The 13,529-nt window shown below is 41.6% G+C and overlaps 1 protein-coding gene across 8 annotated transcripts in view; it reads right to left on the reverse strand.

Annotated features, from left to right (window-relative positions):
* The window catches only part of LOC129812749 (sodium-dependent lysophosphatidylcholine symporter 1-B-like), a 35,035-nt gene extending 22,730 nt beyond the window's left edge, over positions 1–12,305 (reverse strand). For 7 of the 8 annotated variants that reach the window (XR_008753067.1, XR_008753064.1, XR_008753066.1 and 4 more), the window contains exons 1-3: positions 12,038–12,305; positions 6,960–7,088; positions 5,513–5,637 (exon numbers count right to left, since the gene is read on the reverse strand). Coding sequence is in view for 2 of the 8 variants with exons in the window: in XM_055864586.1 (XP_055720561.1) it covers positions 5,513–5,637; positions 6,960–7,088; positions 12,038–12,127 (344 nt within the window). In the remaining 6 variants the exon portion in view is untranslated. The remainder of the gene's footprint in view (positions 1–5,512; positions 5,638–6,959; positions 7,089–12,037) is intronic. The other variant, XR_008753068.1, reaches the window with a different exon arrangement.
* Between the last annotated feature and the right edge of the window lie 1,224 nt (positions 12,306–13,529).

Raw genomic sequence — 13,529 nt, forward strand, 5'->3', positions numbered from 1 at the left:
TCCACCCACACAGACAGTGTGGTGAAGAATGCCTCCTTAACACCTATAGCACCCGATGTCACAGGAAGGCCAAAAAAGATCAAGGACATCAACCACCCAAGCCACTGCCTGTTCACCCCGCTACCACCTGGAAGGCGAGGTCAGTACATCAAAGCTGGGACCGAGAGACTGAAAAAGAGCTTCTATTTCAAGGTCATCAGACTGCTAAACAACCATCACTTGCACAGAGGCAATTGCCTATAGACCGATTAGGAATCACTGGCCACTGTAATAATGTTTCTGTATCTAGCATTACTCATTTCATATGTATAAACTGCACTCCACCCCATCTTAGTCACTTCTAAATTGTGTTTACATGTTGCGTCACCCATTTCATATGTCTATACTGTATTGTATTCTATACTACACCACTGACTGTTAAACAGCCATCTCCAGCACATCAGAGGCTGCTGCCTATAGACATAGATTAGAAATCACTGGCCACTTTAAAGAAATGAAACACTAGCCACTTTTATAATGTCTCCGTATCTTGCATTACTCATCTCATGTGTAAACTGTACTCTATAATATCTTAGTCACTTTAATTGTGTGTAAATATTGCATCACCCATCTCATATGCATATACTGTACTCTATAATATATGCCACTGTTTCTTAGTCCAATGCAGCTCTTACATACATGCACAGTTGAAGTCAGAAGTTTACATAAACTAGTTAATGACTCCAACCTAAGTGTTTCAACCACTCCACAAATTTCTTGTTAACAAACTATAGTTTTGGCAAGTCGGTTAGGACATCTACTTTGTGCATGACAAGTAATTTTTCTAACAATTGTTTACAGATTATTTCACTGTATCACAATTCCAGTGGGTCAGAAGTAAACATACACTAAGTTGACTGTGCTTTTAAACAGCTTGGAAAATTCCAGAAAAGGATGTCACGGCTTTAGAAGCTTCTGATAAATAATGTCAAATAATGTCAATTAGCCTGAGTCAAGAGGTGTACCTGTGGATGTATTTCAAGGCCTACCTTCAAACTCAGTGCCTCTTTGCTTGACATCATGGGAAAATCAAAAAATGTAGACCTCCACAAGTCTGGTTCATCCTTGGGAGCAATTTCCAAATGCCTGAAGGTACCACGTTCATCTGTACAAACAATAGTATGCAAGTATAAACACCATGGGACCACGCAGCCATCATACCGCTCTGTCTCCTAGAGATGAACGTACTTTGGTGCAAATCAATCCCAGAACAGCAAAGGACCGTGAAGATACTGGAGGAAACAGGTACAAAAGTATCTATATCCACAGTAAAACAAATCAAATGTATTTATATAGCCCTTCTTACAGCAGCTGATATATCAAAGTGCTGTACAGAAACCCAGCCTAAAACCCCAAACAGAAAGCAATGCAGGTGTAAAAGCACGTCCTATATCGACATAAGCTGAAAGGCCGCTCAGCAAGGAAGAAGCCACTGCTACAAAACCGCCATAAAAAAGACAGACTACGGTTTGCAACTGCACATGGGGACAAATATCCTACTTTTTAGAGAAATGTCCTCTGGTCTGATTAAACAAAAATAGAACGGTTTGGCCATAATGACCTTCGTTATGTTTGGAGGAAAAAGGGGGAGGCTTTGCAAGCCGAAAAACACCATCCCAACCGTGAAGCTCGGGGGTGGCATTATCATGTTGTGGGGGTGCTTTGCTGTAGGAGGGACTGGTGCACTTCACAAAATAGATGGCATCATGAGGGAGGAAAATTATGTAGATATATTGAAGCAACATGTCGAGACATCAGTCAAGCATACTTCCAAAGTTGTGGCAAAATGGCTTAAGGACAACAAAGTCAAGGAATTGAAGTGGCCATCGCAAAGCCCTGACCTCAAACCTATAGAACATTTGTGGGCAGAACTGAAAAAGCGTGTGCGAGCAAGGAGGCCTACAAACCTGGCTCAGTTACACCAGCTGTCAGCTGTAATGGGCCAAAATTCACCCAACTTATTGTGGGAAGCTTGTGGAAGGCTACCCGAAACATTTGACCCAAGTTAAACATTTTAAAGGCAATGCTACCAAATACAAATTGAGTGCATGTAAACTTCTGACCCACTGGGAATGACAAAATAAATAAAAGCTTAAATAAATCACTCCTATTATTCTGACATTTCACATTCTTAAAATAAAGTGGTGTTCCTAACTGACCTAAGACAGGGAATTCTTACTAGGATTAAATGTCAGGAATTATGAAAGCCAAATACATTTTAAACTCAGGTTAAGGTGCATGTAAACTTTCGACTTACACTGTATATTCTTAATCTATTCCTTACTTAGATTTACGTGTATATGTTGTGAAACTGTTAGATATTACTGCACTGTTGGAGCTAGAAGCTACACCCACAATAACATCTGCTAAACACGTCTGTGACCAGTAAAATTTTATTTGATAGATTTACAATTATAAAAAAGGGGAATTACACCCCCAAAAATCTAAATGTGATTTTTTTCCAAACAATTGTCTTCTGATGCGATTTCAGCATTGACATGACTCAGAACATTCCTTTCCGCTGTTTTTCTATGAATAATTGTTATACTGAGAGTAAAAAATAAAAAAAATAAACAGGAAGAAAACTCGAAAAATACTAAATAATTTACTAGATAATTTGGCATGACAGGCCCCATAAAATTATTTATTAACCATTAGATTACCAGGTATATTGATAGAAAACACATTATATACCAAAGACCCAGGGAAGAGAAGAATGTGCATACCTGAAAGTAGCTACCATGCTAGAAAAGGTTGGAGACCCCAGCACTACTGGGTTTCCAGCAGACCAGTCCACTCAAAATAATAGAAGTCAGGGGCATTGCTGGCAGGGTATTTTGGAGACAAATATTTATCAACAAAGACATTTCTATGCCTGCAGGGCAGTGGGCGTTCTATTTGTCTGATCCTCTCACTAGTCTCCGCAAAAGCCACAGTTGAGAACAGTGGTTGCTGTAACATTGCATGCTCATCTGCCAAGTGTTTTAATCACTACAACTGCATTAATACTTTATAACAATCTCTTGCTAATAAGTAATGTTTCTTTCTATCCATAATCTATGCTTGACATGCAATTATGGTGCCTACAGTCCTCAGGGGGCCTATCAGCTAAATTAACTGAAAATGCATGTTTGTCTGACATGATGACCCCACTCACAAAATGGTGAGTCAATGGGAATGGCCCAACCTCTGCAGCCCACACCAACTGAACTGGATAATCCCCCTCCATCTTCCTCCTTAGACTATGTGGGCTGACAATGGGGTTAAGTCTCAATAGGCTGATCTGACTCGAAATAGAGGTCAGATTTCTCCTTGATTGTCTGCATTTTTTAAACCGTCACTCCGGTTTAATACACAAAGCTCCCAGCATGAGCACGACGGCAGCCCAACACCAATGACCTTGAAGCAAATACATACACAACCCACCTCAGGGGGTAGGGCAAGATAAGAGAGGAAAAGGCTCAAGGTTTTATTTTGCTGACTGGATCATCTGCCTGTGAGAACCATTCATGTGCTTGTTCAAGTTGTCAACATTGTCTTATCAATATCATAATACTTAAAAAGCAAAACTATTAAAGTACTGATCAGCAGAGCCCATTAAGATAACATTGTGTTCCCTCTTATAACAATGACCCTTTTGCAGGCGGATACATGGAAGAGGTTCTAGAATTCCACAGAGTTTAGGACTAATGAATACAATTCTGGGAAAAACCTCTTCCACATATAGTGCCAATTAAAAAGGCTGGAGCATTCAGATGGGAAAAGAGCTTTAGTCAAGGTTTAGTTAAGAAATGCATTATTGATAGTGGGGAAGACCTCTAAATCGCCTCGTCTGTGCTAAGGTGCGGATAACATGCTTGGGGCTTTCTGGTGGTTTGTACAGGCCAGAAAACTGCCACCTAACAATGACCCACCTCGTTGACAAGCAGCCAAGAATCTCCCCTCTACTTGACCTGTGATAACTTCCCTGAATTAGGCAAGCTCCCTCCCCAACTGCCATTCTGGAGTCACATACACTTCAGGCCCCCCATTGGCTTAAATCCAGTGGTGTGTTGAGGGTTGGACCAATCAGAGCGGGAGAAGCCAGTTGTCTCCACCTGGAATCCTACATTACACGCCCAGGGTCCTAAGATATCAAGCGAATCCAGCTACCTTATCATGAATCATCTGTCAACAAGAATTCCTGGACAGTCACAGTATAATGCCAAATATAAATTTTAACCACAATTTCACTCCGTCCTCTTGTAGAGGAGTGTGTGGAAATATACATTAGTGTGTTATATGGATGTCTGGATGTCATAAGGTGAATGCACCAATTTATAAGTCGCTCTGGATAAGAGCGTCTGCTAAATGACTTAAATGTAATGTAAATGTAATATAGCAGTGGTCACCATGTTCCCTCTGGTTTAAATAATTTTGGTCTGTGCAGGGTCACACAGTCGCAGCACCCAAAGGCCAGAGAGGGATCAGTGTTTCTCTTGACCACATGGGGTCATATAGTTTCACCGGTGCATATAAAGTAGGCTGCAAAGTGCTAGGTAGCAGGGGTAGGAGGCTGTTAGAGGATCTAACACCATCGAGATCATCTCTTTACAAACAAACAGTCTCACAATGTTAAATACCTCCCATTATGGAATTCCTACAACCAAATGTCAAATAAAAAAAACTATTGCCTTGATAGAGCAATAGCAACAAAACAGTAACGGTTAACAATGGCGTTTGACGCGAGGATTACTTTAGCAGTAGCATTGCCAAATCTTATATGCAATGCTCATGTGTTTAGATGATCAGTGTGTGACACTGGAGCTCTGGTTTCATCAACTAGTGACAGCCATTCTGGGCGGTTGTACTCACTCCAAAATGCACTCCTATTACTTTAGAGAGGGAACTCATCGCTTTCTTCTATTCCTGACACATACCACCCACCACTTGGCTTAACAGTCTCGATTAGGGCACCTGGGGAAAAAAATCCTAGCATTTTTACCACCCAGAGCTTTCCGTGGAACCTCACAGTGGTAGCTCAGAACAAAAAAAGAAAGCACCTGGGTATTCTAAAACTAACTAAAATAAGATTTAGCCTCATTCCAGTCTGTCCTGGTTTGCACCCAGAGGAGAAGTTAAAAGCTACTACAATCCAAGACAGATAGTACCCAACTGCAGATAAAGATAGAGTAAGTGTCAGTGGATACTGAGGTCGAATAGAGAACAAGTTATGTATATCAGTGACAGCTTGTTCTCTCTATTCAATCTGTTTCATTTCAGCTTCGTTGTCACGATTACCACCTATATTTCAATTACTGTTCTCCCTCGAGGCGTAATGAGGTTATGCTTTTAATTTCTGAATGAATCTCCTCTCCCCCTTCCTCCATTCAATATCCTACTCTTGTTTATGTCCCCTTTTTGTTTTCATTTCCTCTTTCATTCCTGCCTGCTGTAAGGATGTCCACTGGGTGACCGAGGCGGAGACACCTACCAGGGCATCATCCGGCCACACCGGGTCCATCTGCTCCGGCTCACCAGGAAGCCCACAGTTGGGTCTGTCACTGCATCCCAGGCCCGGCCCACAAACAAAATGATAGAGGCATAGAAGGGGTCCAGCTATGGAGAGACGGCGTTAAAGGGAGAGAAATAATTAATTGTCTGGCAGACCACTACAACCACAGACATCAGCCATCCCCTCTCCTCACAGGAGTGGCCATTGACACAGAAATAAAAATAAGCCATCTTTTGCATCTTAGCAACAAAATGACTAAGGATATTTGGAGATTTGCCAAGATTGTGTAAGAACAGTCAGGGATACATGGCGTGGCCACATTGACAACATTACCATCAGAACATTGTGATGTTTAAGACAATTCCAAGGAGCTCATTATCTCTCTGGTTGAATGCGTTGTATTCAGTGTGCACAGTTTATCACTTGCTAATTGAGACAAAGCAAAGCAGTGGGAGTCAGAGTTAAACTGCTTCACTAGATGAGTCATGCCAGAGGCTGGCAAATTGAAACCAGCTCTTTGGCCTTCCCCTTAAAATCATCAGTTCCTCTTTTACCTTTTAGTGACAGTGAGCTCAGAAATTTGACAGTATTCAGAAAATAAATGACAAAATATATACACTGACTTTCTATGTTATGCTTTAAATGACAATTTCAAGACAAGGACTGATACAGTACGAAGCTCATTAGATGGATACCGAAATGCTGAACGTGAACTATAATTCTCAGTTCTGCCCTAGGAGCTGACTGGAACACTGATGTACTGTGCTCTTTGTCTTGGGGATTTATTACAGTGCCTATATAGAGATCAGTGGTGGAAAAAGTACCCAACTATCATACTTGAGTAAAAGTAAAAATACCTTAATAGAAAATGACTCAAGTAAGTCACCCAGTAAAATTCTACTTGAGTAAAAGTATTTGGTTTAAAATATACTTCAGTATCAAAAGTTAAAAATAATTTCAAATGACTTACATTAAGCAAACCAAATGACATCCATTGTATTTATGGAAAGCCACAGGCACACTCCAACATTCAGACATAATTTACAAACAAAGCATGTGCGTTTAGTGAGTCCGCCAGATCAGAAGCAGTAGGGACGACCAGGGATGTTCTCTTGATAAATGCGAATTTGACTATTTTCCCATCCTGCTAAGCATTCAAAATGTAACGAGTAGTTTTGGGTGTCAAGGAAAATGTATGGAGTAAAAAGTAGAATATTTTCTTAAGGAATGTAGTGAAGTAAAAGTAGTCAAAAATATAAAGTAAAGTACAGATACCCCCCAAAAATGACTTAAGTAGTACTTTAAAGTATGTTTACTTAAGTACTTCACACCACTGATAGAGATGCCTAGCTTGGGACTTCTAACCCAAGCCTAATATGTCTCCCACCCTGGTGTTGCCCTCAGGCTCAACCCCCGTCTCACTCACCTGGGCCACATCCAGCAGGTAGATCTGGAGGAAGAAGCCCAGAGCACTGCCAGTGATCTGATAGGGAGCCCCTCCAATGGCATAGCACAGCTTACTGCACACTGACAGACGGCCGCTTTCGTCCCGCCGCTGGAGAATAGGGAGAGAAGACTCACATAGCAGGACGATAGGACAATGTTTTGTTATACACTAAATACAGAAATGAAGAACACTGGATTTTAATAGGTTGCTATCGATACACAATTTGGCTGTGTTGTGATGCGGGGCTCTTTGTATGTCCACATCCAACTTGTATTAAAAGCTGACAAAATGTGGGAGGCATTTCATTTATTTAGCCATGATAGTCCACTAACAATTGCTACAGCTTTCTAGAGAGTCCTGGATTCCATTTGATCAATAAAAACACATAACACACCATACACAGAAGCATACATACAACAGCACAGCTAAAATCACAGCATACACAGTAGCACACACTTCATACTTGGTTGGAGACTCCCACCTGAACAGGTCTGACATGTATTCATGCAGTTTGTGCTGTGTCACCTTGGAAACAGTCAGTGTGTTGTAATGGATCATGTTCGTCAGTGGTTTGATTCCAGCTTTTTGCACACAAAAAGAAGTCTGTGTTCCCTCCGTGAATACCCAGTCATGATAGAAGCAGCCCTATTGATGATACGTTGTAGCTGGTTAAGACCAGTCTTATTGCACTGATGCATGGTGGGAAGCCACACTGTGGTTTATCACTTAATAATGAACAAACTTGATCAGTAAAAACTAACTGGTAGGTCTACCTTTACTTTTGTGAACTGTCATCATCCTCCCTTAAGGATGTTGGTTTTTGATAACAGCACAAGGCAACGTTTCTTAAACATACAGTATGCAAACAATTCAACCAAAACTAAATAAGTGTTGATATTAGTTGGTAGGGGTATTTATGTCAACATTATGTTTGGATGTATTTCTAATACCTTAAGACTTCCTGCTATATGTCATCTAAGACCCATTTTCCATCTGTTTGACCAGAAATCATAGCCTTTGCTTAGTCCTAATGTTTTGGATGGAAAATGGTTGAAAAATGTAAATGCCTTAATTTCTCAAAAATAGACTTCACTTTCATTTGACATGCTCCTAGACGTTTCCGCTTCACAATAATAATAATAATAATAAAAATAGTAACACAATGTCCATTTGACATGCTCCTATGAGCTTCACATGTTGGTCCTCATGGGTCCTTTTAGATAAAAATTCCCTAAAACATTGTGAGGCTAACATTGGCCAACCCTCCTCACCCCATTTTTAACATCAGATTAGCACCAAATCCCTCTGACTATGCAGTCTGGGCCACAAGGAGTTTAGAAAGTGGTGTGAGACTGGGAGGTCACTGCACAACTCTGCTTGGTGCCGGAGGCAGCGATTGTCTCTGGCTATGTGATGAGGCATTCTGAGGCATTAGCGGCCTGAGTGCCCCAGCAGTCTGCAGACAGTCAGGAGCGCACACACACTCCTCCTTCCAATCACAAAAACATCCTACTGGTCAATGAGTAAATAAACCCAGTCCAATAGCCAATCAATAGTATCTATTCTGACACTGTCCTGTCAGTGTTGTTATAACCACCTCTGACCTATTCATAGTACTTTCTCAGGTGAAATATGCCCACATAGAACAGGAATTACATCCCACATTGCTTTCAGGAATGCAGCCTGAAGATATCCTGTGTAGGACAACTTGTATGGAACATACTTTTGTTTATGTGGACACCCCTTCAAAATAGTGGATAAGGCTATTTCAGCCACATGCCTTGCTGACAGGTGTATAATATCGAGAACACAGCCATGCAATTTCTGCCCTGCTAGAGCTGCCTCGGTCAACTGTAAGTGCTGTTATTGTGAAGCGGAAACGTCTAGGAGCAACAACGGCGAAGTGGTAGGTCACACAATCTCACAGAATGGGACCGCAGAAGCATGTAGCACATAAACATTGTCTGTCCTCAGTTGAAACACTTACTACCGAGTTCCAAACTGCCTCTGGAAGGAACATCAGCACAATAACTGTTCGTATGGACCTTCATGAAATGGATTTCCATGGCCGAGCAGCTCTACAAGCCTAAGATCACCATGCGTCAGCTGGAGTGGTGTGAAGCTCACCGCCATTGAAGCAGAAGAAACACGTTCTCTAGAGTGATGAATCACGCTTCCCCATCTGGCAGTCTGGGTTTGGCAGATGCCAGGAGAATGCTACCTGCACCAATGCATAGTGCCAACTGTAAAGTTTGGTGGAGGAGGAATACTGGCCTGGGGATGTGTTTCATAGTTCGGGCTAAGCCCCTCAGTTCCAGTGAAGGGGAAACTTAATGCTACAGCATACAATGACATTCTAGACAATTTTGTGACAATTCTGTGCTTCCAACAGTTTTGGGAAGGACCTTTCCTGTTTCAGTATGACACAGCCCCCATGCAAAAAGCAAGGTCCATACAGAAATGGTTTGTCGAGATCGGTGTGGAAGTACTTGACTGGCCTGCACAGAGCCCTAACCTCAATCCCATCGAACACATTCGGAATTAATTGGAACGCTGACTGCGAGCCAGGCCTAATCGCCCAACATCAGGGCCCGACCTCACTAATGTTCGAGGCTGAATGGAAGCAAGTCCCTGCAGCAATGTTCCAACATGTAGTGGAAAGCCTTCCTAGAAGAGTTGAGGCTGTTATAGCAGTTGGGGACCAACTCCATATTAATGCCCATTATTTTTGAAAGAGATGTTCAATAAGCAAGTGTCCACATACTCTTGGTCATGATAGATATCTATGCACACACACTCCAAAAATGTGTGTGTGCATAGAGGTACTTCCAAATGCAACAAGCTAATTTCTCACATTTTTGTACACAAATTTGTTTACATCCCTGTTTGTAAGCACTTCTTTGCTAAGATACTGTAAATCCATCCACCTGACAGGTGTGGTATATCAAGAAGCTGATTAAGCTGGGTACAATAAAAGGCCACTTCAAAAATGTGCAGTTGTCACACAACACCACAGATGTCTCACATTATGAGGGAGTGTGCAATTGGCATGCAGACTACAGGAATGTACACCAGAGCTTTTCCCAGAGAATTCAATGTTAGTTTCTCTACCAACATCATTTTAGAGAATGTCAGTAGGTCCAACAGGCCTCACAACAGCAGACCACGTGTAACCATGCCAGCCCAGGACGTCCAGATCAGTCGTCTTCACCTGCGGGATCGTCTGAGCCCAGCCACCCGGACAGCTGATGAAACTCTGGGTTTGCACAATCAAATAATTTCTGCACAAAGTGTCAGAAACCATCTCAGGGATGCTCATCTGCGTGCTTGTCGTCCTCACCAGGGTCTTGACCTGACTGTAGTTCGGTGTTGTAACCGACTTCAGTGGGGAAATGCTCACCTTTGATGGCCACTGGCATGCTGGAGAAGTGTGCTTCTTTGAACTTCTGTGAGTAATGTTTACTCTTCATTTTTATTGTTTATTATCTACTTAACTTGCTTTGGCAATGTTAACATATGTTTCCCATGCCAATAACGCCCTTAAATTGAAATTGACACAGACAATCAGAGACACCGCTTTTCCTTGTAACAGGTTGATTAACGGTGTGTAATGTTTTGGCTGCTACGTCAAAGTTTAGCCTCATCTCCGGTCCCATGCCAGTCTCAGCTGCTTGATGTGCTCAAAGGCTATTTACCTTCCATTCTGACTGGCAAGGAGGTGCAATGTGTCACAACACCATTTTAGAGGTTAATCAACCTGTTACAAGGAAATCCAGTGCGACGGCACATCACAGATGCTGCGTTCAAACACTAGTTGAGACTAGGAAACTAAGAAATGTCCAACTTGCTAACTGGTTAAACGCAGCACATGTAAGTAGCAAGTTGTAAATGTATTCGTTTCCTAGTTGCTACTAGCACCTGAACGCAGCATTATGGTGCTTTCAAGACAACAGGGAACTCAGAGGTTGAATCATAACATCAGTGATGTGTGAGGTCGGAGCTCTAGGCCAGAGACCCGACTTGGAATTGGAAGTTGGATGACCGTTAAACAAATTTTCCCGGTCGCAGCTAGTTTTCGTCGGAGTTCCCAGTTGTCTTGAACGCACTGAAGTCAGAAATTTCCCAGTTCCGATATCCCAGTTATTTTCAACGCGGCCCATCGAGACAATTACTGACGTCATATCAGTGAACGTCAGTAAAACATTTGTATTCGGTTCTTATTATAGACACATTTAGGACAACTGGGAAATCGGGGTGGAAAAAATCTACCTCTGATTGTGAAAATGTGTTTTGAATGGTCATCCAAGTCCGAATTCCAAGTCGGAAACTCTGGCCTAGTTCTAGAGCTCCGACTTTCCAAGCTGAAGATCACTGATGTTATGAGTCAACCAAATTTTTTCCCAGAGTTCCCAATTGTCGTGAAAGCACCAATAGGTGTTCTTTTGAGAGTTTGAGTACGTCAGCTGGTCAACATTATCCTTCAGACAAAATTAATCATAGCTAAAATACAGGTTTAATGAATGCATGTCCCTTTAAAACCGGTGAAGTTTTTTTTCTCTGAAGACCTACACTCAGATTGCTCTAACGTGGTGATATTCAAGCCCCATCAACGAAACTGGAAGGCATTAGTGTGCCATGTCAACTATGGTTAAGTCACAATTGCACCAGTAACCAGTAAGTAACCAGTATGCACCAGTAAGTCACTCATTGTAAATGCCTATCATGTGAAGGCTATTTGACGTTTGAAACGTGACTGCAGTAAGTAACTAGCCCAATTACAACAGCATCACATGCCCTCACTGCCAATTACAGCGGCTTTCTTAATAGCCTAATCAAACCGGCCTCAATTTTATCTTGATATCACGGTCAAAATATTTCTGTGATTGTGTGCGTTTAAAAACCCATGATAAAAATGCCTATTTAACCTACAATACAGCCCATATTTATCCATGTGGATATGGTAGTAAAATAATACCCTGCAGATATCCGTATAGCCTACATAACAGTATTGTGAAGATAATTTTAGGCCATAAATTAATAGAATTCCTCGCACTTACCTTGGCAATTTTGTTTCCATCTTGACTTCTTGTTTTTTTTGGTAATAGATTTGACGCGGAATATTGCTCCGCGCCCTCTCCTTTTACCATATCGTTTTAAATCGATAATTTCTTTCAAAAGCCTTTAATTTTTTTTTGCTTCTCACTCAGTATTGAAACTGCACGAGTAAGCCACGGTTCAAAGCTCTGTGTGTTAAACACTCAATTTGGGGGGCTGGTCTCCTTGGTTTGATATGGATGGGAAGAGCGCGTCTCTGCCCTCCCCCACTCATTCATCCACGCTTTTAAATACTACGCCTCCGACGTCATGTTAACCCTTTAATTGACTAATATGCTGACGCGACTAATGCAATTCGATGCAAGGTAGCCTACAGTAAAGGAAACATAACATACCAACAATATAGGCAGAAATATTTGCCTGCATCAATTTTATATTATGACATAGTGCACTTTAGTTTTAAAAGTGTGGGGGGGACATGACCTGGCGGGTGGGAGGGTCCGCCCCCAGAATTTTTGTGGCATCTAAAGCAAATTTCTGACATTTTTACACAATCAAATATGTCTTCTCTATTTGCAACTAAAAGTCAGCAAAAAATCCCACAGTCATCAAGCTAGGTAAAAAGAACGTGCTCTGAATGGGAAAATTTATTTTGAACGGTCATCCAACTCCGGATTCCAAGTTGGGAACTCAGGCCTCTTTCTAGAGCTATGACTTTCCAACCTGAAGTTCACTGATGTTATGATTCAATCAAATTTTGGGGGTCATCTAAAGCTAACTTCCTGTATTTTTCACAATCAAATATGCCATCTCTAGTTAGAACAAAAAGTCAGCAAAAATGGCCATAGTCATAAGAGATCATTACTAAACATGTTTAAGCGATTAATAAGACTGAACTAGATCAAAGGCAATTCAATAATAAATATTGTGTTACACCTTTAACCAATAGCCTAATACATGAACAACTCTTGAAAAAATACAAATACTTTTGATTGTCTTTATTAAGACATCCTCTATATCAACTTTCAGCCAGACCGACCAGCCAGCCCGAGCCACCTGCAACCCCGACCCCCACCAGCCTAGTCAATAACTCAACTTTCTTCTAACACAATTTCCTTCCCAGTTCACACCTTACATTCTTTTATTCCCAAGGAAAAGGATTGGAAAACAAAAAACAAAAAACCCACATACACCTCAAATATGCATTAACACACAGAAACAGCAAATCCTCCATATAACTAATATCATAGGACTAATAGTACTGTAGAGCTCTTTTTACTTGCACACAAATAGCTTGGTCGTCCAGTCCTGTCCCTAGGGGTCCACCACTCTGCAGGGCCCCAACCAAACACACCCCACTCAGCGTTAGGATCTTAATGAAGCACTCCTTATTGGTTTTAGGTGTGTTGGGCCAAGGCGAGAGTGACAACCCACAGGATGGCAGAGCCCTGGGCCCAGGACTGTGCAGCCCAGCAGCTAGTGATTGCCTAAATA

Source organism: Salvelinus fontinalis, chromosome 16 (assembly GCF_029448725.1).
Source record: "Salvelinus fontinalis isolate EN_2023a chromosome 16, ASM2944872v1, whole genome shotgun sequence".
In the NCBI taxonomy this organism is placed as follows: Eukaryota; Metazoa; Chordata; class Actinopteri; order Salmoniformes; family Salmonidae; genus Salvelinus; species Salvelinus fontinalis.